This window comes from Schistocerca nitens, chromosome 1 (assembly GCF_023898315.1).
Source record: "Schistocerca nitens isolate TAMUIC-IGC-003100 chromosome 1, iqSchNite1.1, whole genome shotgun sequence".
NCBI lineage: Eukaryota > Metazoa > Arthropoda > Insecta > Orthoptera > Acrididae > Schistocerca > Schistocerca nitens.
The window spans coordinates 496,928,129-496,956,033 of record NC_064614.1 but is presented as its reverse complement, the minus strand read 5'-3'; the positions used below and the strand labels follow the sequence as shown (position 1 = coordinate 496,956,033).

The window sequence follows — 27,905 nt, the reverse complement described above, 5'->3', positions numbered from 1 at the left end:
ATGGTCAAAACAACTAAAATTCCTCCCAAAGGGTAACGCTAGTAGTTTGTGAGAGCGTTATACTTGGCACAAGCTTGCAAAATAGTGTGTTATAAGCAGTTTGGCATCAAGTGTTTCAACCAAGGGCTACAACATGTGATGAAGAGCTAAATGCACTGGATCAATGTGGGATATGTTAATGTATATTTACAGGTTTTATTCAACTGGCTGCATTCCCACTCATACCATAATCTATGAAGTTGATCTATGAGTAAACTGTCAAAGGCTTTTAAGAGATACATGAATACACAACAAATTTCCTCTTAATCTTTTAATGCTCTGATCATGTGTGCCATGAATCCTGCCACAGCTGTATTTGTAGACTTTCCTTTCCGAAATCCTTGCTGTACTTAATCTAGGATATTCTTTTTTGTGCATTTTATAACACTGTTTTTCTACAGCTGTTTCTACAATTTCTGATAAGGTGGGTGGATCCCCCTTGTCAGTACCTTTATAAATCAGCATTACCTTACTCTTTTTCACACACGTTGGGAACAGACCCTTCTCTATTACCAAGTTTATTAAGACTGTCAAAGGCTTTACCAGATACTGCAAGTAGTGTCCGATTACTTTTGCAAATATTCCATCTAGGCCCTTTGTGTTTTTGTTTTTCAGTGGTCTGATAACATTTGTAGCTTCAATATTATCTGTTGGAAAAAAGAATATGCATTTTGTAATTTCTGGTGAAACTGTATTCTTTTTAGCTAATTCTTCATTTTGTTACATTAGTTATTTTACTGGTCATATACCATATGTTCTACACTTGAGCTATGTTTTATCCTAACACACAACTTTTTCAGTTATAATTAAAACTAAAATAAACTGACACACCTGCTGGAAGGAAAATCATACAGGAAGTGTATGTCACTAACACTCCACAGAAATGTACATTTGTACATATTTTCTTGATTTCATAAGCAACTAGTGAATCTTCAGCAACAGGAAACTTCCATATATGATGAACATGGATTTCTTTTATCTCTTAATCTGATCAGCCCACAGTCTTGGGATATTTGAAGCCAGTTGCTCAGTAGAGTTTTGGGTGTTACCAGATACACAGCAACCTGTGGAAGGCCTTCAGTGCTGGTTTGTGTTCATACATCTAGGGACTTCAAGGAGGGCATGGGTGGAAGAGAACAGGAGGGAGAAACCTCAAGCAAGCATTTGAGTAACAGGATTGTGGAAACCACTTTGACTGCTAATGCCTTGAGGAGTAACCATGAATAAAAGTTCATCCAGGTTGAGCAAGGTGGCGTCCACATCCAGCCATCCTGGTGTAGGTTTTTCATGATTTCCCTAATGCACTTCTAGCAAATGCAGGAATGGTTCCTCTGAAAGGGCATGGCCAACTTCCTTCCCCATCATTCCCTAATCTAATGGGACTGATGACCTCAGTGTTTGGTTCCCTCCCCCAAATCAATCAATCAACCAACCAACCAACCAACCAAAGTTTGTCTGTATGCATAATTAATCTGCTCTGATACATGAAGCCCCTTTGACATTGATAGAGACTTAGTGCTCTTGATTAACCCCTGTCACTTGCTCCAAAGTTTCCAGTTGCGGCTGGACTGACAACCCCTCTGTGTTAAGACAGGTGTGGTGGCAGACAAGAGTCAGTATGGGAACTGCAACCCCCTTCAAGACACTGGGAGATATCAGAGGCTGAGTTTCTATGCTTGGCCCCAAACAGATCTTTCACTGTACCATTACACTTGGCTGCATAGTAATGAGATGTAAAATGGGTGTCTGTTGAGCAGAAACTTTACTCTGATTCAGCTTCTGGAAAAATTTTTCTCAAAGCCTTAGCTGATATCCTGGACATAAAATTGATCCTAATTTCCCCTGTAATGCCTGCTTACATGATGCAATTTTTCATCTGCAATCAGGATAACAGATGTGCACTTTTCTTTAGACCACAGGCACCAACACTAGTATACAGCTGCCAACTCACTTTCAACATGCTGGATGGTTCTTGGCAAACCATCTAGACTCTCACAGATCCATAATTGCATGAACTGTATTTATAGACACCATCCTGGTGGGCCTAAAATATTCAGTAGTTCAGTTTGATACTGAACACAACAAAGTACTCTTTCAGCAAGTTCCGTTCATAGCATATTACTTTATACACTGCTGTTACTGATATCAGTATCCCACAAAAACACACAGTTTCTCTGTCAAATTTTCAGAGGTGTTAACTCTTGATTCTGTGCCATTTATCTTCACTGACATAGTAAAGACATATTTATCACAAAGACAAGGCATCTGTACAATTTGTATGAATTTAGTACATTGTGTTACTCAGTACACTAGAACAGAATCTTCAAGTACAGGTAAAGAAACACAGCCCTTTCCTCTGGATTAATATCTCATGTTCTCTTTATAATGACAGACAACATGAATTTTCTCTAAGATATGAAAATACTGCCATTCTGTGCTAGTAAAATATCAGTATTGCTTCAAATGTGGAAGATAAGCATGGTTCACATTTATTTATTGGTTGTGCAAGAATACAACTTAAATCATTAAGAACTTACCTCTTCAAAAATATGTGGTGTATATTTGGGTGGTATCACATGTGCAGGTGGTGATTTTGTATTGTCTCGAGAACATGATGGAAGTATATTCACCAAACGCCCAGTGTTGTAATTGCACTCGAGGGTGTAGCTGCGCACCAAACCAGTAATTTTTAAAACTGCAACTCGACCAGAACCTTCACGACTCATTCCATCTCGGCGGTCCCTAGGAAAGAACATATACATTGTTCAAACAACTGATTATTTTGAAATTTTGGAACAGATGAATAGAATTCACAAACAGTACAGCCCAACTTTCTTGCAAGTTTAGCACAGGTAAAGATAAATTCTCCCAATAAAGAGTGCCTTGACACTTCCACCTGGAAAGCTGCACTAACCAGATACATCCTTGATAACTGCTATACATGTCACATTAACCTGAGACACAGTGTAGTCAGATCTTTTGCTTATAAATTATATTGTTACATACATAATTTAATAAACTGGATAGCTTGGGAAGAAAGAGAAGTTAAGCGAGTTTTATTCATAATGGACACAGTTGAACTCTGTGACTGTTCCTTTATAGGGTGCAGAATAATAACTGCAACTAGCCACAGCACAAGATGATTTTCTTTAATGCAGGATCGGTTTCGGGCTTGTGTCCATCTTCACATGGTTTACATTTGATTACATATTCTGATGCTCAATGTTGGAGATCACTGTTTAAATAAAAAACAAATAATGTGACAATGGCCAAATAGATCCATCTGAAACAACTGGAAGTTGCTAAGTGAAATGTGTTATGGAATATTATAGTACTTTCATATAGATGGCATATACATGTTATTTCCATATTACATTCACCACATTTTTTCCATAGTATCTCAGTGGAAGTACCAATAATTACCATGGTGAATGCTACACAGTGTACATGTAAAAAATTGGCATATTTTTGTGAAAAATGTGATGAACGTAAGTGGAAACGTTGTGGATGGATAGTCCAGCTGTAAGTAAGTACTATAACAATTTACAACACATGTCACTTAGCAGTTTAGTCTTCGTCACATTATTTGTATTTTATTTAAACAGCTTAAACACTGAACACTGAAACATGTAACTGAATGTAAACCACCTGAGGATGGGTACAAGTCCGAAACCAGTCATGCATGAAATAAAATCACCTTTTATTGTGACTGGTAGAGATTATTATTCTACACTGAGCAAAAGTTATTTTATTTTCAGCAACAGTTACAATAATATCTTAATTTTGCATGAGATAACCAAAGCTTTTTGTAGTAAATGAGTGCAAAGAACAAACAAATATTTTAACAGTCCAAACGTCACCTAACTGCATCCAAATTCTAAGTACTTGCAAACTATATTATCTGTTTCAAAATACCCATCATTAATATATCCACCTGCTGACCAGCAGGAACTGTAATTCTCAATAGAAGAGCAATGCATACAACAATAAGCATAGCAGAAAGATTGACTTCTCATTCAGTTAGCGGAGCCCGACACACACTCCGGAGGCCTTCTTTCTGGGAGAAGTTTGTTCTCTCTTGTGAATTCTGCATCAGCACAGGCTATCTGCAACTTTTTAGTAGCAGCAGCTCCAAAATTAAATTCTGGCCACATGGCTATCTTATTCTGCCTGAGCTTCAATTCAGTTACTACATATCACCTCACATGTGGTGACTAAACAGTTCCAACATACTGAGAATATAGTCTCACTGTATTACGTCCTGTCTGAACTGCAATATTAACATCTGCTGCACTTCTGTTGTATTCAGGAACTGTTTCAACTGATTCTGACAACATTTTTATATGAAATGTTATGCGCAGCATAATATTTCACATTACCAAATACAGTGCCTTGGTTAAAACAACTGTCACAAAGGATTTTTTGATACCATAATACTGTTAAACAACTTCTGTCTTTAATAGGTCATGGAGGTTTGATAAGTGCTATAGCATGAGAACGAAAACTGTTTTATACTTTTCTTTGTTACTTTCTTACAAGAGTATGTTTGTCCAGAGAAAAACAGAAAATGTAGAACATCTCCGAATGAGCTAAATAAGTTAAATTAGTGACACCTACAACAAAATCTCAAGTGTGAGCCACTTAAATCAAACCTCATATGGCATATCACACATCAAATGAGGAGCACATTTATCAGCTGCTCCTATAGAAGGTAACTGAACATAAATTCCCTAACAATCCATGCAGGTTAAAGAAAAGTTATACTATCTAGGATAAGCTGCTGTAAACATTACAGAGGAAACACCTTTCGAGTGACATCCACGAAATGCAACCTCTTTTAAGACATTTGCTGAGCTGGCAGGCCATACGCTCAAAGTGCATAGTGTTGCCATTGAAAACATAGGTGCTGTTGCCTCAGAGCTTAATACCATATCACTGTATCATCAGATGAGTTGACCCATAATACCCAAAGTGTCCACATTTCTGACAAAAACAATAATTAAACAGCCACTATCACCAAACATTAACTGCCAAGTAGAATACGATTTTCATGGAATCTCAAAATATTTGCTTTATTATTTTATTGGTTGTGATTTTTACAGTAAAACAACCTTCTAAAATTGATTCAGAAGGGTTCTAAGCCCTATACTTTCTTTCTAACAGCCCCAAGATGATGATCAGTATTGGAGGCAGCTGTCTTTGTCACTAAGCAGAAAAGAAATCATCATTTTGTGGTGGACTCTACACAGGTATTCACTGTATACTAAATAAATATAGCTTTTAGTGGAACAAGACAGTTAGGAATCAAATGAAATCATCATATGGGACTCGTGGCCAGGAATCCCCACCTAGGGGAATTTGGCCGCTGAGATGCAACTCTTTTCAGTTGATGCCATATTGGGTGACTTGCATGTTAACAATGATCAAATGATGATGAAGATAACCCAATACCCAGTTTCTGAGTGGAGAAAATCTCTGACCCAGCCAGGAGTCGAACCTGGGCCCACTGCATGGTAGGCAGACGTGCTGACAACTCAGCTAAGGAGGTGGACACAGTTATCAATCTAAGATACCAAGAACTTTCATTTGTGAATTACTCATAGTAATCTCAGTATCTTATCTTAGAGTGCACCATTGTCTCCAAAGGTGTTTCAGTACTTCATGCATGATGGTATTCATGTGCCTTGCTGTTTTCTTAACGTCCATTCTGCTGTATGACATGCATTTGGGGAAGTTCACTGATGGTGTATCTAATATCTCCCTCATACTGTTCATATTCCGGTTCAAGTAAGGCATAACAATAATTGATAGTTAATTGCAATATTCTGGTCTTCTTGCATTATATTTAGTCACATGATGACAGTGTTCCACAAAGAATCATATATTAAACAGTGCACTACACTCTTCCATTGGCAAGCATAGCAACAGCTTACAAAACTACAGTTCAGCTCTTCACAGATGAAAGTCTGAGGCCTCACCTCAAAGCTGTCACTACTATAGTCCGTTTTAAGCTGTTAGTTGACAGGTAGCGGGCTACAAGGCTCCCACCACCCATAAACCAAAAGGAACCTAGCACTGTTGGCTCCCACTGCGTTGCCACTTTCACTGTGCTGTGCTGCCTTAAGTATTGTGTCAGCTACCCTTGTAGCAGCAGACCTATGCATGGGAGTAAATTATCCCCATTTTGAGTCATGAAAAAGTTCAAATTTTGCTACAAATCCATTTCTGGCTGCATGTTATTAATTGAACACCAAGATATTGCAGCCTAGCAATACTGCTTTCTTAGAGAATTAGCAGAGACAAATTTTGATGATATTGTTTTGCTTGATGAAACACATGATTGTAGGACACAGTTTAAGAAAAGGCTGGACAGATGATACCATCAGTGGCAGTATGGCACCTCCAAATCAGCAGAGGAAAAAGAATAATTTAGCACATGCTGGAAATTCAAAGGCTTTTATTCCCAATTGTCTCCTCTATTCACTCCAAACATGGCCTATGATTAGCACAATGAGATGAACCACAACACTTTTGCGAAATGCTCTGAAGACACTGTGCTCCAATCACAACAGAAAACTCTATTATTGTCATGGATAACACTATATCATTTGGTTATACAAGACAAGGAGTCCACAAAGGCAATGAAGAAAAACAACATTGTTTGCTGATTAGAGAAACATAAGATAGGGTTTGACAGTAAGAGCAGAATTATTAGAACTAGTTGCAACACAATCCAAAGAACACAGTTTACAATTCAGACGAAACAGCAGTGGACATAAAGTGCTCAGAGTGCCTCCCTACCAGTGTCACTTCAATGCAAACATAATTGATTTCGGCTCTTGTTAAACATCATACTGCTGTGGAAAATAAAAAAAAGTTTATGTTGACCAAAGTGGAATGGCTTTTGAGGAGGTAGTTGAAAAAGTGACACCAGAAGACTTGCAAAAGGTAACAGATCATGTGAAAGGAGTGATACAAAAAGCATGAAACAATGAGGATGTGTTACAACAGTGTGTTGAAGACTTGATAATATTTGTCAATATGAACAGTGACACTGATAGTTCCACTGACTCTGACTCTGAATTAAGCAGTTTCTTCACACTGTCTTATTAGTATGTAGTGTACAGTGAACTTCAATGAACATCTTACTTCCATTAAATCATCTGTTTGTGATTTTATTTTCATTAATGTCTCTTTCCTGTTGTGATACCAAGGAATATTTTTCATCCACCTCCCATCATCTCCTTAAACTGTACGTTAAATATAATAATTTTGATAAAACAATGGAAAATTTGGGATGGAATGTAACAATATTATGAAAAGGAAAGTGACTACTCACCACATAGCGGAGATTCTCAGATAGGCACAACAAAAAGACTGTCACAAATAAATAAAGCTTTCAGCCATTAAGGCATTGTCAACAATACACACACACACACACACACACACACACACAGACACACACGACTGCAGTCTCAGGCAACTGAAACGACACTGTAGTGTGGTTTCAGTTGCCTGAGACTGCAGTCACATGATTGTGTGTGTGTGTGTGTGTGTGTGTGTGGGTGTGTGTGTGCGCGCGTGCATGCGTGTGTGGGCATGCGCGCGTGTCAACTAATGGTCAAAAGCTTTTTTGTGACGGTCTTTTTGTTGCACCTATCTACGACTCAGCAGCTCCAATATATGGTGGGTAGCAACTTTCCTTTTCATAACAACATTCCATTAGAGCTACTGACAGCTTTGGGAGAGCCAGTCCTGACAAAACTCTACCATCTGATGAGCAAGATGTATGAGACAAGCGAAATACCCGCAGACTCTAAGAAGAATATAATAATTCCAATCCCTAAGAAAGCAGATGTTGACAGATGTGAAAATTACCTAACTATCAGTTTAATAAGTCACAGCTGCAAAATACTAATGTGAATTCTTTACAGACGTATGGAAAAACTGGTAGAAGCCGACCTCGGGGAAGATCAGTTTGGATTCCGTAGAAATATTGGAACACGTGAGGCAATACTGATTCTACGACTTATCTTAGAAGAAAGATTAAGGAAAGGCAAACCTACATTTCTAGCATTTAAAGACTTAGAGAAAGCTTTTGACAATTTTGACTGGAATACACCTCTTTCAAATTCTAAAGGTGGCAGGGGTAAAATACAGGGAGCGAAAGGCTATTTACAATTTGTACAGAAACCAGATGGCAGTTATAAAAGTCGAGGGGCATGAGAGGGAAGCAGTGGTTGGGAAGGGAGTGAGACAGGGTTGTAGCCTCTCCCCAATGTTATTCAATCTGTGTATTGAGCAAGCAGTAAAGGAAACAAAAGAAAAATTCAGAGTAGGTATTAAAATCCATGGAGAAGAAATAAAAACTTTGACATTGTAATTCTGTCAGACACAGCAAATGACTTGGAAGAGCAGTTGAATGGAATGGACAGTGTCCTGAAAGAAGGATATAGGATGAACATCAACAAAAGCAAAATGAGGATCATGGAATGTAGTCGAATTAAGTAGGGTGATGCTGAGGGAATTAGATTAGGAAATGAGACACTGAAAGTAGTAAAGAAGTTTTGCTATTTGGGGAGCAAAATAACTGATGATGGTCAAAGTATAGAGGATATAAAATGTAGACTGGCAATGGCAAGGAAAGCCTTTCTGAAGAAGAGAAATTTGTTAACATCGAGTATAGATTTAAGTGTCAGGAAGTTGTTTCTGAAAGTATTTGTATGGAGTGTAGCCATGTATGGAAGTGAAACATGGACGATAAACAGTTTGGACAAGAAGAGAATAGAAGCTTTTGAAATGTGATGCTACAGGAGAATGCTGAAGATTAGATGGGTAGATCACATAACTAATGAGGAGGTGTTGAATAGAACTGGGGAGAAGAGGAGTTTGTGGCACAACTTGACAAGAAGAAGGGACCAGTTGGTAGGACATGTCTGAGGCATCAAGCATCACAAATTTAGCATTGGAGGGCAGCGTGGAGGGTAAAAATCCTAGAGGGAGACCAAGAGATGAATACACTAAGCAGATTCAGAAGGATGTAGATTGCAGTAAGTACTGGGAGATGAAGAAGCTTGCACAGGATATAGTAGCATGGAGAGCTGAATCAAATCAGTCTCAGGTCTGAAGACCACCACAACAATATATTAATTTTTTATGGACACCAAGATGTCATTTCATGTGTGTAATAGTTTTCAAGATATGCAATGATAAGAAGGAAACTTTTCCAGAGGGAATATTTTCTCTTGTTTCAATAACCAACGTAACAGCGAACCTTTTTAAAATTAGGAAAAGATTTCTGATGTGCTGAGAGATACCACTGAGAGTAATACTATACATAAATTTCAGGATTTTTACATTCTTCTTGTAGGAGATACTGACTTTAAACTTGTTACGAGTTAAATACTGGCACAGTTGCATAAAATGCAGTCTTTGGAAGCACACACACTGATCAGCCAGAACTTTATGACCACTGACCTACTAACGATATAACCTTGTCCCAGGTGACTGCAGCATCACCTGGTGAGAATGCCTGCAAGTCAGTCACACACATGGTGTATGTATTATCAGTGAGTGTGCTGTCCACAGGTAGACGCGTGATCTATCTGAGTTCGTGCGAAGGCATATCGTGATGGCCCAGAGGCTTGGTACGAGCATTTTGGAAACTGCATGACTTGTGAAGTGTTCAAGAAGTGCTGTGGTGAGTGTCTACAACACGTGACATAACCAAGGTGAAACCATGTCAAGAAGTTGTGGGGTCGGGCGGCCACCACTCATTACAGATGTCGGATGTTGCAGGCTGTGCAGACTGGTAAAATAGAACATGCGGCAAACTGTGGCAGAACTAACATTGCGGGACAGAGTACAAGTGTTTCTGAACACACAGTGCACCAACACTCCTAATGGTGGGCCTCCTGACAACCCACGAATGTGCCAATGTTAACACCACATCAGCATCTACGACTGAAATGAGGATGTGACAATTGGCACTGGACAGAGCACTGCATGATCTGACAAATAGCTATACCTTTTTTATCATGCCAATGGGTAGGCATAAATCCGACATCTTCCAAGGAAATATCTCCTTGACACCTGTACTGTGGGACGAGACAAACTGGCAGCAGCTCCATTATGCTCTGGGGAACATTCACAGGGGCATGCACCATGAAGGCCAAGGAGTATCGTACACTGGTTACAGACCACGTACACCCCTCCATGATGATCATGTTTCCTGATGGCAGTGGCGTTTTTCATTAAGATAATGTGCATATTACAAGTGTGATGGAGTGGTTCGCGGAACACAGTGATGCGTTCCAATTAATGTGCTGGTCCCTCAACTCACCAGATCTGAACCTGATCGAACACATCTGGGATGTAACTGAATGTGGCATCAGAGCTCATCGCCCCTTCCCCAGAATTTACAGGAATTAGGTGACTTGTGCATGCAAATGTGGTGCCAACAACCTCCAGGGACCTACCAAGGCCTCACTGCTGCCATACCAAGATGCATTGCTGCTGTTATCTGTGTCAAAGGCAAGCATAACGGCTATTAGGGAGTTGGTCATAATGTTCTAGCAGATCAATGTAAATAGGAAATGCAATGTGGTAGGAAAATTTCAAAAGATTCGTTGCCAAGCAACATATTTTAGTAATCAACAGAAAGAAAAAAGTTTTGCTGTTAAAGCATTAGTTTTTGAGACGTGGCATGGTGAGTTTGAGCTGGTTACAAAGGTGAAAATTTAATGTTTCAAAAAAATTAACAGAACTATTTCCCTGATTAAAATTAAGAACAGATTTTTGACGTGCTGAGAGGCACTATAGAGGTCTACAGCACTTGTGAATTTGAGACCTTTTATTTGATTTTTGTGGAATATAGTGGCTTTAAAGTGATTTTCTATTGCAACAGGGAGTGATGTGCTGTGGTGGCTGCCTGCAGACTGTACTTGACAGACAATGCCACAACTTTCAAAATGTCAAGTGACAACTAGTTTAAATGAGACTACAGATTCAATGACAAAATAAGGATATATCTGGTAGCCAAGTGAAAGACACTGTGCTCTGACCACTCGTACAATTCAAATGTTCAAACGTGTGTGACTTCCAAAGGAACCAAACTGCTGAGGTCTTCCGTCCCCAGACTTACACACTACTTAAACTATCTTAAACTAACTTATGCTAAGAACAACACACCCATGCCCGAGGGAGGTCCGAACCTGTACAATTCTTAGCATGCATCCTGTGTTGAAACTTCTGGGTATCAGCTGCTTTCTGGCAACTTATACTGTAAGTACAATTATAACAAGTATTTTTCAGAATATACCGTATTTACTCGAATCTAAGCCGCACTTTTCTACCAGTTTTTGTAATCTAAAAAACTGCCTGTGGCTTTGAATCGAGTGCAAAGTAAGCAAAAGTTCTGAAAAATGTTGGTAGGTGCCACTACAACTACCGTATTTACTCGAATCTAAGCCGCACTTTTTCCGGTTTTTGTAATCCAAAAAACCGCCTGCGGCTTAGAATCGAGTGCAAAGCAAGCGGAAGTTCTGAAAAATGTTGGTAGGTGCCGCCACAACTAACTTCTGCCGTCGAATATATGTAGCGCTACACAAGCATGCTTTGTGGGCACAAAAATAAATACTTGCGCCAAAACCTCTGCATCAGTAAATAAATTAAAAAAAAAGGTAGAAGACGAGTTTTTTTTTTCTCCGCCCCGAGTTTCAACCACTGCATTTTCATACATTATCCAACGAAGTAAATACAAATTCCGTATTATTCATCTTCGAATGTAGCAGAACTTCAATGTACTACGAAAATCCGACTGGCAAGACTGTTAGGGATGTTTGTCAATATGGCCAACTCTACATTCCTAGTTTTTTCCTACCTGTGAGAAGAGATGGTTGCTAATAGGAACCTGATGAAATGTGAATCACATGCAGTTCTCTTCACCATAGGAATAATACAAATATAATCATTTTGCCATGTATTCTTTCGTGTTTGCTGCTATCTCATTTAAATCCTGTCTGCCTAATAAACTATGAAACTAGAGTGAGACAACAGCAAACGCGGAAGAATATACACATCATGTCATGTTTATATTCATATTATTCTTATGCTGAATAGTGATATAGTCAGAAATGAAGCACGGCAACTGGCTAGATTTTTAAATCCAAGATGACTCGAATTTCTGTGCAGAATGTAATGTACTAAAGAGGAGTCTGCAAAGATTTTCAAACGGAGAAAAATTTTCACTAAACTCTTGTTCAGAACATCTTCTATCATACACAGTCTATTATTTGGTTCTTGTTGATCATTATCAAAGAAAGCAGCAGTGTAAGTAACAATAAATAGCAGTCTCCTGCCATTGTTTCACTTATGAGACGATGCCTCTCTTTTTTTTTATTGTAAGCCATGGTAGCGCGCACAAAAGCAAGCAATGCCACGAGCGGCGACAGGTCATAAACACTCATTATCAGAAAGTGACAAACAATGCATGACACAGTACAATAACGGATTATCGGCTGTGAGTGACGTAAACACCTATAACAAAGAGAATGGCACTTATCAAATCAAAGCAAAATAAGCAATTGATTCAAACCAGACGAAGCACGTGAAAAAGGAAGGGAACCCGTATAAATACGGACAGAGCACCTGGCACATAGCAATGGCTACTTGGTAAAGCTTAACTGTTAGGTGTACGACTTGAACCAATCTACTGTGGCTGTATCTTCATCCATTCGATCTAAACTGTGTCGCATGTTATAATGGACCAACTTTGTTTTGATTTGGAGGTGCGGTCTACAACTTTTCTCTCCCCTTGAATTTCGAGTCTCATTTTTCAGGTGTGGCTTAGCTTCAAATGTGGCTTAGATTCGAGTAAATACGGTATATATTTTTCACTCAAAATCAGTGTCTGTGCTTTGGTTGATGTGTTATTATTGGTGCCTGAACAGGACATTGTGGTGTGTCATTAATGTTCTTTGTTGCAGAAACGTTACTTACATATTGACTTACACAGGCAAATGATGTGAACTGTTTGAACTTAAACTGTAATTATGGCTCTAGGCTCTAAGAATCATCTGCAGAGGAATAATACTAGCTAGTATGTTATCATAGGAATCTCTAGTATGGACTACTTTAACCAGTCAGAACTGTTGCAATAAGTACAACAATTAATTAACATTTACACTGCCAAAGCCTACAGAACAGTATCTAACAAAGTGCTATGTATTGTGTCAGGTCTAACACCAATAATTATTGAAATAAAGGAAATAGCAAATGAATACAGTGAAATTAAAGCTGTAAATACTAAAAAAATTAGAAGCTAATGTTCCTCACAAAAACTGGCCTCATCCAGCTGATACTGTTATTCTTAATGAAAGAAATAAGAAGAGGCAGTACTAGACAGAAGAACTCACTGATGGGAGTAAAACTAAGCAAGGAGCAGGATCAGGTATAGCAATTTTCATCTACAAAAAGCAAACATATCTGATGAAATGTAAACTGGGAAATGAATGCTGAATCAGGCAGTGTGTTTTGTTATTTTAAAGTCTCTTGAAAAGCTAAACATATTATATATCTAACAAAGAATGGCTGAACTAGAGCAAAACAACATTACATTCTTTGGGGAATACGTTTTGAATGTTTTCAACATAAATTAGAGAAATTATACAGTAAATATAATATGTACAGTTGCACATCCAGAGGCAGTGCATGCTTACTGCCCAGTTGAGGACTGTAATTGTGTATATAGTTGTTTTAATTTTGACATGCCAGTGCATCGGTCTTCTAGTCCGTTACATACCTGTCAATTCACTTCAGGAGAAAGAGTACTTTTACAGCTATTTTAAGACATATGCAGTAACCTGTCTGTAGTGATCTGAAGATTGTAACTTTGATTACCAGGTTACTATTAGCGATCTTGGCAAATAAGTTTACTGTCACTAATGAACTACTATCTTTGTTATATTACAAGCAGCAGCTGACTATAACTTTTCATTATGTTCTATCCCTTCATTGTATAGTATTTTAATTGGTCTTTTTGCTTGCAAAAATGGTTCATTTATAACATACTGGGCTAGTCAATTTACATGTACACAGGTGAAATGATTTCCATACATGCATATTTAAAATTACAAATAATACACTTCATAATTTCAGTATCTATATGATAAATGACATGCACTTAAATATTCTTCAATGGAGTGAAGCACGAAATAAAATAAATATGACTAAATATTTTACAGTTATTTTGACCTCAGCAGTTGCTTTTACATTTTTGGAAAGTTTGTCATTAAATTTAACTCACATGTGGAAAGTTCTTTTTTGGTGTAGGGATGTGTTGATTTGGGTCACATGTAAATTTTTGTATTGTCTGGTAAACTTCACAGTTTTTTGCAGTCTACTGTATTTACCTGTTACAATTATCTTAAAAAGTAAAGGATGAATACCAGACCTTAAACAGAGTCTTACATAAGTCCTTAGGTTTAAATCCAAACATGATTCTAATGCCTTTTTTCAGTTTTAATGTTGTAGTAGCTGGTCCAGAGTTTCCCCAAAATGTGACCCCATATTTAATGTGGTGATGAAAGTAGGCATGATATGGACACTTTACTGTTTTCTCAATACAGGAGGGTTTTAGTGAGCAAAGAAGGTAGCATGACTTGCTCAATTTTGTGTTAAGATATTATACTTGCTTATTCCATTTAACATTACTTTGCAACCATAATCCTAAGAATCTTGCATCCGTATTGTTACCAATTAGTTTATTGTTGATAGAAACAAAATGTACATATCCTTGTTTAGAAAAATGTGAAATTTAGTGTGCTGTTTTTTTTTTTAAGTTCTGTTGCTGATTTGGTTGTGACAGTGTTTACTAATTTCTGTAACTCTCTCTTATTTTCCCCTTTTAGTAGAATTTTAGTGTCGTCTGCAAATATGATTGTTTTATGTGCATCCACATTTAAGCTTACATCATTAATGTACCAAATGAACCAAAGTGATCCCCTTATTGATCATAGGTGTACACCATATTTAATTAAATTATACTCCGAAAAGTGTTCTGAAGTAGTTTTAAGATTAAGATTAGTGTATTTGATGCTAACTTCTTGCTTACAGTTATTCAGGAAGGAACTGATCCAGCTGTTGGATAGATCTCGATTATCATACAGTGTGTCAACTGCAAGTTGGTCGATTCCGGACGAGTTTAGGGGGAGCAGAGGAAGCAAGCCTGGTCCCCACATAGAATGGCATGGGGTGAAGAGCTGATGGGGGGTATCAAGTCCTGCCTTGCCTGCCTCCCACAGTGTAGGCATCTCAACCTGTGGTTCATGCTTACACAAAAGCACAAGTCACATAGGAAGGTAAAGATTGCTTAAATGTTACTTGTAATCAAAACTGAAACAATTACATACACTTATTACCACAAAAGGAAACAATATGAAATAGAGTGAAGTACAACACACAACCCCAACAGTCAACAATGACTATCTCACACATTACACTCAGCTAGCTAACGTTGGCTGCAGTCAAAACTAAATGATTACCAACCAAAGACATCAAATTTCTACCAGTTTCTACCAATTCAGGACAAGGCAGCTGATGACCAACTTGAAGTTAACACACTGTACTGTTCAAGTTTTGACAGAAGAATCTTACAAAATATCACGTCAAACGATTTCATCAGATCAATAAATACTCCTGTTGATTACCGTTTCTTGCCCATCAGGCTTAGTATACAATTAATGCACTCATAAAGGGCTGTTATTGTTGACATTTTATTTCGGAATGTGTTTTGTTCATTACATACCAGTTTGTTTTTATTCACAAATTTCATATGTTTGTCATGCATAACTTTTTCTCACTTTTTGAAATGCAAGAGAAAATTGTGATTGGCATGTCGTTATTTATATTATCTTTCCCACCTTTTTTAAATACTATCATTATCTTGGAAGTTTTCAGTAGACCAGCAACAATGCCTCTTTGAATTGAGCAGTTTCGTAAGAGTGTAAGTTTAGAGCAGTCTTTCAAGTCTGTTGGAGGGACACCATCAGTGCCCACATAGTTTGGAGTTTTTTGGTCCTTATCTTGCTTTTGCCACTTCATCTTGTGTGACAGAGCTGATGTACATTGACCTACTACATATGCTTATTTTATGTTTGTTGGATTGGGTATTCTTATTTATGTTTGATTAATAAGTTATCCAGAACATCTGTGGAATAGTTGTTACATGTGTTGGCTACTTTTAAGGGGATTTGTTACTTTTTTATTTTCTTGTGATACTGTTGCATCTTTACATGATACTTAGTTTTCATCAGTTTTTTGTTTTATTACAGTCCATCTCTCTTTCACTTTTTTGTTGAATTATAAAGGAATGTATCACTATGCATTACTTTTGCTGCTCTTATTACTTTCCATAGTACTTTGGAATATGTATATCATTCAACTGATGAATTACTTAAGTTACACATTTTACAAAGCAGTCTCTTATTTTGGCATGAAGCACTTGACCCTTTGCGATCCCACTATTTGTTCCAGAACTGCTCTTTATGGATATAGTTTTCTGTGGAAATGTAATTTGAAACTGATGGGTTAATATATCAAAGAATGTGATAATTCTTTCATTTAGGACATTCATTTTATAAACCTGTTACCATTTTTGTTTTGTTTAGCAAAGTGCTGGAGTAGTTTATGTTACCCTGACTCCAGAAAGACATGATGTTCCCAATACTGTCTTTTACTTTCAAGCTTAGTATTCGAGTTACATAGTCACTAAATTGTTTGCTGGAAGTTGTTAATGAAGTGCTGAAAAAAATCTTGACTAGAAACAGATCTAAAGCTGCTTCACAAGTTTCTGTTACTTGGATAGCAGCATTTACTTCAACATTTAACTTGTAGGATGCAACAAGGTTGAAAGGAGCCTCCATGTCTCTACTTTTTGTAAGAAAATTGATGTTGAAGTCTCCACAAATGATAAAATCACATTCCATTTTATGTACTTCATTTGGAGCCGAGTCCAGTTTATTTTGAAACATTCAAAATTTCCAGAAAATGATCAGTAAACTACAGCAGTAACCAAGCTGAACTTGCTAATTATTATAGCTGCAGTTTAATAGTCCTTTTCAATATTTGTTCAAATGAGGTAGGGTAGTATAATCCATATATTCCTTAAAATCACTACCCACCCAATCTGTTGTTATTTCTGCATTAGTGAGAAGTCAAAATGAATTTAGTCATTTTTATACACTGAATTAATTCAGGGTCAAGCCAATATTCAAAAATGCATATTACTGAGGTATCTTTTAGCTCATCTGTCAGTGGTACATTAATTTTGTCAGTCTTGTTATGCAAGAATTGTACATTGTGGTGATACATTTTCAGATCAGATTCATTCGTGGCTTAGTAGTTTTGTGTCACACTTACTGCATCACACATCTTTAGTTTAAATTAAGGTAGCTAGCAGAGTTGTTTTTTTTTTTCTTGATCATTTTACTTGCCTCCCTGTAGCTCTCATAAGCTGTTACTGATCTTATATTCATCAAACTGTCCAAGGCCAATGACTCTGATTTCATGTATGACTTCATCCGTGCATTATGCATTTAGTGACATTCCTATTGCTATTCAAAGCACTGCTCGCATAGATAGTTTTATTCTATTCAAGTCTTTCTTTAATTATTTCACTGACATGGTCACACACGAACTCTTTTCCTTCATATTTTGACTGCATCTCATTTCTGATGTGTAGGTTATCATTCAGTTTACTTAAATCCACTACAACTTTTTTTTGTTTTTTTGTTTTTTGCCGATGAAAAAGTATCCAAATATGTTGTCTACTCATGGTCTATTCTTAGGGATGAGTTATGACCTGGTTAATAAATAGCAGTGAAATGACATCTGCTTATAAGAAGCTTCCCACATATAATAACTTTCAGAATTTAGAACAACTGATTTTTATTTATTTTACCCTGCCTTGCTACATCTCCCTGACCTAGGGTCTGAAGAGACTTTTCTGCAGCATCCCTGCTAACCTCAATTTCTCCAACACTTTCCTCTCTCTTGGTGGATGAAGACATCAACAGATCCAAAAACTAGCATATGTGTCACCATACTGCCACTTTGGAAGTTGATACTGATTCATTCCTTCTTAAACTGTAATTTCATTCTGGAGTCAATTCTCCTTAAAAACATTATAAATTTGTAGTACTGAATTAACTGACTACTCTTTTGGATACAGACTAATCAAATATCTTCACGAACAGTAATAACTGCAATGTCTATATTGTTATAATTATTATTTATTTTCTTTCTGGAATAAAAGTTTCAATAGTGAACAGTAAACCACTAAAATACCAGAATAGTTTGCTAAATGAAATCTACACTGGTGTCCAAAATTAAAGCAACAACCTGCTATTTCCCCATCCTGTGTCTAACTCGCGATACAATGACACAAACTGTCAAAAGCTGTCATTACGATCATTTTCTCTACGGAGGATGGCATTCTGATAAATTGACAACAACGCCAGCAATGACGTCAGGGAACGTATCAAGCGGGGTAGTGTTTGCAGGGTAGTCCCACATCCACAACCACTGTGTACACAGTCACAGACAGTGCAGTATGGCACAGAGAAGACGCATATGGAAACTCTACTGTGCAGGGCCAAAGTAAGAATGGAAGCAGGAGAGTCACAAACTGATGTGGCCTGATGGCTTAATGTGAATCGTTCTGTTGTTTCACGGATGAGGTGATGGTTTACAGAGACCGAAACTGTATCCTGGAGACCAGGACAGGGCCGACCACGTGAGACATCAGAATGAATGGACTGTTATTTGGCTGTACGGGCATGATGGTAACGCCTTACTACTGCACTGCAATTGGCATCTGATCTCACACCATCCCCTGGACACGTTCTATCGAGGCAAATTGTGTACAGAAAGTTTCAGCAGAGTGGCCTTTATTGTTGGAGACCTGCTTTCTGTTTACCTCTGGCGTGTCTTCACAGAAGGGAACATCTAGATTGGAGCTGTCGACAAGCCACCTGGATGGAAAAATGTGGGCCAATATTCTTTTTACAGATGAGTCCTAATTTGGTCTGGAGAGGGATTCTCGAAGGATTTGCACCTGGAGGGCATTCGAAACATGGTTTCAGAACCCAAACACTGTGGAAAGAGACCAACATTGAGTTGGATCGCTAATGGTGTGCGCAGGGATTTTTTTGACCACTCGAACACCTCATCATGAAATTGTACAGGTGAATCAGCAAGATTTAACTGCTGTCAGGTACTGTGAGGAGATCTTGGGATTTCATGCACAGTTGTTGTGAGGGGCTGTGGGCCCAAACTTCGTACTGATGGACGATAATGCTCGATCTCATAGAGCACAGGTGGTTGATGTTTTTTTGGAAACTGAAGATACTGCATGCATGGTGTGGCCTGCTCACTCTCCTGATTTGAATCTGATAGAGCATGTCTGGGATGCACTAGGGAGACAGGTTGCATCATGTCAGCATCCACCAACCACTCTCCAAGACTTGAGAGCAGCTCTGTGGAAAAAATGGGTGTTATTGCTTCAACATGAGATTGATAACATCATTCACACCATGTTCCATCATTGTCAGGTCTGTACTGATGCCAGAGGTGGTAACATTTCACCAGTTGTCAGGATGTGTATGCAAATCCATTAAGTCGGAAAAAAATGAAGTACATTTTTATCTACCATTATGTATGTTGCAGTTGATTAGGTTCTGTATCTTTTTCATTGTTTCTACTTTACTACCACCTGTTTATACTGTTTTGTGGCAAAATAAAAGCAACCTTACAAAATTTCTGTTTGTTGTTTTAGTTTTGGACACCAGTGTATAATATTGCTGACACATTTTTTTCTTTCTCCTTCTCTGACTACGTTAAAACGACAAGCTAAAATGAAATCACTGATTTTTTACCATTACAACAATAACTGTTATTCTACATGACAATGATGATTCAAAAACCATCCCATCAAGATAAAGCAGAATCAGTTTCTGCTATTGCATATTGTTCCTCATGTTACAAAAATCTTTAGAGTACAATTACACTATATAAAGAAATTGTCCCACTCATCAATAAAGAAGACAATCTCTAACTAATATTACCTTAAATACATGTTCCTTTCTGTAAAATTACATGCAGTAAAATGAAAATTTTGATTGTTAAGTGACATAATCTTTGGAAGCAGCATGCATTCGATGCTATCTTCAATATTATTAAAATGATTTCCATACATGAAGATCCCTGAAAAAGAGAGCACACTATTAACATTTACTAAATAAAAATAATAAAAAAGAAACATAAAATGGAGTAAAGATATGGAAACAGCCCGACAACAGCAATTTTAAATATTATCAGTTTTATACTTACAAATAAAAGATGACTGAAACTTAGGTTTTTTGAAGCCGCGACCATCTGATACGCTACTTAGAACCAGATAGTCATAAAAAAAAGTATTTCAATTTTGATAATCCTTAGCCTTAATGCACAAACTGTCTTGGCATTTGGCTGTTATGTTTAATAACTTACAACTGTCCTTCCACACAGGATAGAGAAATAAGGAAAAGAACAAGGATTTGGTATTTCTCCCCTTCTCATTCTTATTTCTCTTCCTAAGGCACCCCTGAGTGTATTTCCTCTTTATTCTCTACATTAGTTTGTTCAGATTTCCTTTTTTCATCTTGCCATCTCTACTCTGAATAACACCACTATTGGTTCCAAAACCTGGGGAATGCCCCCACCTCCTTCGCTACCGTTGAGCTTGTAACACAGTTCTTGACTGAAGTTATACCTGTTGTCTGTCTTCATTGTTCTACAAGAGAATGTTGTAATACTGATAAAGACGGAAACACACAAAATAAATGTACAAAATAAAAACATTTTCTTAGGATGTCAACACCTTACTAACTTTTAATTAAAGTATACTAAGCTACTTACAACCTTTCATCATTTCAGTTTTGATATGCTTGAGCCTGCCTATGACAAACAGTCTTGGCATTTGCCTGGAATGATTTATAACTTATTACTGTTAAGCTCATAGCTTTTTTTGTGAAAAATTAAACAACTACCACTAGGTTCAGAACAAAGAAATATACATAGTTTATACAAAGAGTACGAGTGTTTCTCATCATATATAAGTTTATTTGGCCTGGTGTTATCTCATTTTCTCATAACTTTGCAACATAATACTATGATGCACTTTAAAAATTTTGGAACAATCTTTTATGACTATCAGATAATATTTAAAGTATTTTTCATTCTGATTTCATATCTAGCTTTGGTTATTCTGTATCACACCAGATTTTTGTATGAATCACATCTGAAGTTTTAGCTGAAAACACTGTTTTTTCAACTGGGAATTTTTTAAATTAGATTAAAACTAAGTTATTTATTTCATAATCTTGTATCAATCACTATGCAGTACATTAGAGTAGATAAGGGGTGAAGCTTCTCCTCCTTGATTGTCTCTTTTCATCAGTGCCATCTCTCTTTAGAATAAAACAGTAGTCAGCCATCATGTTTGCGGGTCACCTTCCCTGGATCTTTTTCCATCTCCTTGATGTCCTTGTAGAATGGTTCTCCTTGTTCTTCACTGACATTGCCAGAGTTTTCAGGGAAAAAATTGATAAGTGAATGTAGAAAATGAAGCTTCACACTCATGTCACGCCTTAATTTCATGAACCTCCACAACATGTTTTTGACCATAGTTTTATAATTTGGATGTTTATTGTTGCCCAAAAAGTTGAGCACAACTTCTTCAATTGAAATCCAAGCTCTTTTTCCAGTGGATTCATCTGTACCTTCAAAAAACTGCCTTTCATTAAATTTCTGATCTGTGGCCCCACAAAGATTCAGTTTATCATAAGATAATCTGGGAAATCATATTACCAAGTATAGGATGCAGTCTCCATCTTTTGGAACTGGTTTTGTGAACTGTTTCATTAATCCATGGTTGACGTTAAAGAGGAGGTAATAGTATCTTACCTGGCAGAACAATTGATTCATTTATTATATTCTGTGAACTGGGAACGGTCTACTCGATGGGAGGTCCTAGTCACACAACATTTACATTTTAACTGGGTTGGAGGGTTTTTCTTTCTATTCTTGTCTTTGGCTTGGCTGTCCCACTCACAAACGAAATACAGCATTTTTGTGTAGCCAGATTGTTGATCAAATAACAATCCAACTAATTTCAAATTCCCATATATTGTCCACAAATGTCTTTCATAGTTCATGCATTTCAACACAGCTTTGATGTCTGTATGTGCCTTTATGGTATGGTGTGTATATGGTGGCATCAGATACTGAGGCAAACAAATATTCATAATGCAATAGTACACCTTTCAGGCTACATCTTGATGATTGGTTGGTTGTTTGGGGGAAGAGACCAAACTGCGAGGTCATCGGTCTCATCGGATTAGGGAAGGATGGGGAAGGAAGTCGGCCGTGCCCTATCAAAGGAACCATCCCCGCATTTGCCTGGAGCAATTTAGGGAAATCATGGAAAACTTAAATCAGGATGGCCGGACGCGGGACTGAACCATCGTCCTCCCGAATGCGAGTCCAGTGTGCTAACCACTGCGCCACCTCGCCCGGTACATCTTGATGACTCTACAAACAACATCCAATGACTTGGACCATAAGTGACTGTAAGGAGGTCAATAAAACTTCAACAACACAACTAAATACCATATGGTTCTCATCTTTTTTATTAATTCCTTTTCTCAGTTCCTGTGCCAAATGAATGATGCTCCAGGTAGTAGACGATGTTTTGCATTTCAGTACTAACACAAGCAATTAGGTGGCATCTTTTGCCAGATTCAAGTCACGAGTTAAATCATTTAGTTTGTTTTGATGAAATAAATCTGGTGCAGAGTCTTTTTCTGGCTTGTAATTATCACCATCATCACATTCATTTTCAGAGCTGCTCTCCCATTGTAAATCTTCAGGAATGGTAGGTTGAATTGGAATAGGGAGAGATTCACTATGTGTAACTTGTCATAATGCCAAAAAAATTTAGAGTATTTTATATCCTTCTTACTTTATGCCTTATGACCTCCAGTATTAACCATACAAGAACAACAGTCATACACATGATTTTGCGACTCCCTCCAAACTATGAAGATCACAGAAGACATTGATTTTCTCTTCCCATTTTCCACAGGCTCAGTCTCTTAACAGAAGTAGAGCATACAGGGTGGTTATAATTAAACTTTTGCTACTTGAACCAGTGATGATGAAAAACTGTTTACCGTAATGGTACCAAATTTATAGAAATGATGTTCCGACTGTATGTTGTAGGATTTCTGTTGTTAATAGTGTTAGAGTCACGACTTCCTGTTTGGAGCCAGTACTAGTACAGCAACATAGGGTTGGAACATATGCATCAGTGTGCATTATAGATGCAGTCAGTCAACTGGGATCTGGACAAGGTGAGCAGGGATTTACACATAAAGCTGTTTTATCAGAACAACAGCATTAGTGCAGCTATTCTTCATGGGTATCAGTGCATTAAAGGAATACAGAGGTCCTCTTTCAATACTGGTGTTGAACAACACGATTCAGAAGTTCAAATTAAACAGCGACTTGGGATCTGTTCCTGGGAGAGGCCAACAGCCAATTGTGACACAAATTGTTGAAGAAGTTACTGTTTCCATGGCTGAGAACGCTGGACACAAAGTGCAATCTCTAAGCCCTGCACGTGCTATGTCTTGACAGCTGAACATTACAAGACAGAATGGCTGCCCAATACTTCCTTCCAGAGGCAAAATTCTAAGTAGTGAGAATAGACACATTTAGAAGTACAAAAAACTATCCTAATTCCTTCCTCAGGGAGGAAAGGGTTATAGAATGGGGACAGTTAGAAAGAAGAGGGCAGGTCACTCAGGCCACAGGTTGAGATGGATGGTTCAAACGGCTCTAAGCACTATGGGACTAACATCTGAGGTCATCAGTCCCCTATTGAGATGGACCCACCTGTGTGAGGGTGAGGAGGAAAATGATAAATGGAGAAGTGTCAGAGAGAGAAGAACATCAAAGGTAGTACATTGGTATGCACTGAGTCACAATGATTCCACAACGTGAAAGGTAAAGATGTCATAACAGGAAGAAAATGACAATGTATTACTAAGAAGTGAACATAGACTGAAATCCAGTGAAATAATATATTGTAGATTAGAGAGTTATTTATTAGCAAACAGTTAGCAGGCAAAACCATGAAGACGGTATGTGGCAATTTTTGTTATTAAGGACATAGAAGTTAAAAAAATTTCTCTTCTCAAACATCACAACAAAGAAGAAGCAATCAAAATGACAGGCATAGTGCTCAATAGTAGTGATCTTAAGTCACGGAAGCATAAGTGACTGGGGTACATTGGCCACCAAATGCTGCCATTACTTTGTTTATGGATACACTTGATAGTATTGTTGGTCAGGCTGGTCCTAATGACCTTTAATATAGCTGCAAGTTCAAATAGTACAGTAAACTTGAAGCTCAGTGATATATTAAGCTCACGCAATCTTTCAAATATAGTAAGCTCTGCCACCAGAGTGATGGACAAATGCTCCACTATAACAGCTTATGCTATAATCAATGATTGTATAGACAAGTTAAATTACAATATCAGATTTTCATTATTCTGGCCACTTTTGTTAGGTGATAAGAGAAGGTAAATTTAGCTGTGCCAAAAATAACAAAAACTGTCCGGTAGAAATAAACTCTGCATACCTCAAACATTAATGTCCTTAAACACAAGTTAGCAAATGAAAAATGGGATACTGTGAATGTAGTGAAATGGTCTGATGACAAATGGAGTGAGTTCTACTCAACCCTGTTGAATCGTTATGAATACTGCTGTTCAGTCAGAGAAATCCATAAGATAGCTAAACACTGCCAAAATGAAGTAATGTTAGACTAAAATTCCCACCAAATTTTATTAAGCTCAGCCAGAGTATACATTATCTAAACCTGTTCAAACAAATTTTGGGCTTGCAGCCGGTCGTCGTTCAATACTTCGCACGATATTTCAACTGGGCACCTGCCAGTCATCTTCAGGTGAGCCGTCGCAGACTGGCGATAAAGTTCTCCGCTCCGCAATATATAGCGTACTGTAACTATTCTGAGCATGCGCCGAAAACTTGATAGTTGAACCAACACTGCCCGCCGGCAGCGCCCTCGCTGGTGGAATAGCGGAACTCAGTTGCCCTCTGCGTTGCTGTATGCCACGGCCGTCGACGCACTCTGTCGTCTTTGATTTGAGCAAATCGTGGAGATGATGGGATTCCATGCACTGTCCAGCTGGTAGCCGCTGTCACGGTTTAACAGATTTTCCGCCAGTCGTATTTCTACGGATTCTTTAATAATGGAGTCCCAGAAAGACGTTGCTGTAGACAAAATCATTGTTTTCTCATACTCCATTGAATGTCCAGTAGAAATATAATGTTCAGCAAAAGCGGACTTGCTTGGCTGCAAAAGGCGGGTGTAACGTTGATGTTCAGTGCAGCGTTCTTTCACAGTGCGTGTGGTTTGACCTATGTAAGCCATACCACATTGGCACGGTATCTTGTAAATTCCGGCCTTTCATAGTAACAGATTGTCCTTAACTGATCCCACAAGGTCCGCAATCTTCGATGGTGGGCGGAAAACCACTTTTACCTGAAATTTTCGGAGGATTCTTGCTATTTTAAATGAAGTGTTGCCAATGAAAGGAAGAAAAGCTAAAGATTGTTCCGGCATGTTTTCCTCTTTATTCACTTCCTGCTTCTTAGTTTTAACTGTTAGTGCCCTGTTAATCTGCCGGATGGAATACCCATTTTCGCTGAATACTGTCTTTAGATGGGCGAGTTCTTGAGATGGGCGAGTTCTTGAGATAAGCTATCTAGATCTGAGACAGTATGAACTCACTGAACAAGCGTTTTAAGCAAACTCATTGTTTGCGATGGGTGATGGCAACTCGATGCTTGAAGGTACAAATCAGTATAAGTGGGTTTCCGGTAAACTGAATGCCCTAGAGAACCATCATTCTTCCTTCAAACCAGGACATCCAAGAAAGGCAAACAACCATCTTTCTCTATTTCCATGGTGAACAGGATGTTGCTATGAATGGAGTTGAGGTGATGTAGAAACTCCATTAATTTATCTTCTCTATGAGGCCACACTATGAAAGTGTCATCCACATACCGCCAAAAAACTGTTGGCTTCAGGGCTCTCTCTTCAAAGTCCTCCATAAAAAGGTTGGCGACCAAAGGAGAGAGGGGGCTACCCATGGCGACACCGTCAGTCTGTTCAAAATATTCTTGATTAAACATAAAATAAGTTGAGGAAAGTGCATGCCTGAACAAAGCAGTGATATCAACAGGAAACATGTTACCAATCAGTGTCAAAGAATCTGCAAGAGGAACTTTTGTAAAAAGTGAGACCACATCAAAACTTACTAGCAGGTCTACACTGCTAAGACGAAAAGCCCCCATTTAAGGTAAAAGTGGTTTTCCGCCCACCATCGAAGATTGCGGACCTTGTGGGATCAGTTAAGGACAATCTGTTACTATGAAAGGCCGGAATTTACAAGATACCGTGCCAATGTGGTATGGCTTACATAGGTCAAACCACACACACCGTGAAAGAACGCTGCACTGAACATCAACGTTACACCCGCCTTTTGCAGCCAAGCAAGTCCGCTTTTGCTGAACATTATATTTCTACTGGACATTCAATGGAGTATGAGAAAACAATGATTTTGTCTACAGCAACGTCTTTCTGGGACTCCATTATTAAAGAATCCGTAGAAATACGACTGGCGGAAAATCTGTTAAACCGTGACAGCGGCTACCAGCTGGACAGTGCATGGAATCCCATCATCTCCACGATTTGCTCAAATCAAAGACGACAGAGTGCGTCGACGGCCGTGGCAAACAGCAACGCAGAGGGCGACTGAGTTCCGCTATTCCACCAGCGAGGGCACTGCCGGCGGGCAGTGTTGGTTCAACTATCAAGTTTTCGATGCATGCGCAGAATAGTTACAGTATGCTATATATTGCGGAGCGGAGAACTTTATCGCCAGTCTGCGACAGCTCACCTGAAGATGACTGGCAGGTGCCCAGTTGAAATATCGTGCGAAGTATTGAACGACGACCGGCTGCAAGCCCAAAATTTGTTTGAACAGTCAATTCGCCGGGAAAATTTTAAAATTCACATTATCTAAACCTGTTTTACAAAGCCACTACTGTGCAGCCATGTCACCACATTCTGTGTACCGAATTTGAATTTATGGAAGTGAATGAGCAGGAAGTATGCAAGACAATATGTATGCTAAAGGAAAAAATGGACGGATGGCATATCCAGTGCCATTGCGAAGGTGTGCTTACAAGGAATCTCTAAGCCTACTACCTACCTGACTAACTGCAGCATTAGAGAAAACATGTATCCAACTGTTCTAAAAATCGGTATAGTGAAGCCAGTGTATAAAAAGGGAAGTAAGGAAGATGCCTCAAACTATAGCCCAATATCATAAATTCCCATCTTCAGTAAGATATTCAAAAGTGTTCCCCTTTCCCAGCTAAACGCTTTTTCACAAAACACAAACTACCGGTAGATTTGCACCATGGCTTCAGTTCCACATTTCTTCCATGAGCAGTTAGAAGTAAATGAGTAACTGAAAACTACAGCACACATCTGAGAGGCAGAATTTTGCATAGAGGTTTACAGAGAGCTTTTTCTTTTGTGACAGTTGGATGGAATGCATCGTGATTATGTGTAAAATGCTGATAGAGTGCATGTATTGTGTCTGGAACCACTAGCATATTTTTTATGTTCTTCCTTGGTTATTTAATTGTTTCTTTTGTAATGCAGG

General features: G+C 38.2%; 1 protein-coding gene across 2 annotated transcripts in view; it reads right to left on the bottom strand.

The window, feature by feature from the left end:
* Positions 1 to 27,905, bottom strand: part of LOC126252758 (cytosolic carboxypeptidase-like protein 5) — a 178,039-nt gene that overhangs the window by 31,707 nt on the left and 118,427 nt on the right. For both annotated transcript variants that reach the window (XM_049953680.1, XM_049953688.1), the window contains 2 exons: positions 20,163 to 20,301; positions 2,577 to 2,781 (listed from right to left, as the gene is read on the bottom strand). In XM_049953680.1, the coding sequence (XP_049809637.1) occupies positions 2,577 to 2,781; positions 20,163 to 20,301 (344 nt within the window). The remainder of the gene's footprint in view (positions 1 to 2,576; positions 2,782 to 20,162; positions 20,302 to 27,905) is intronic.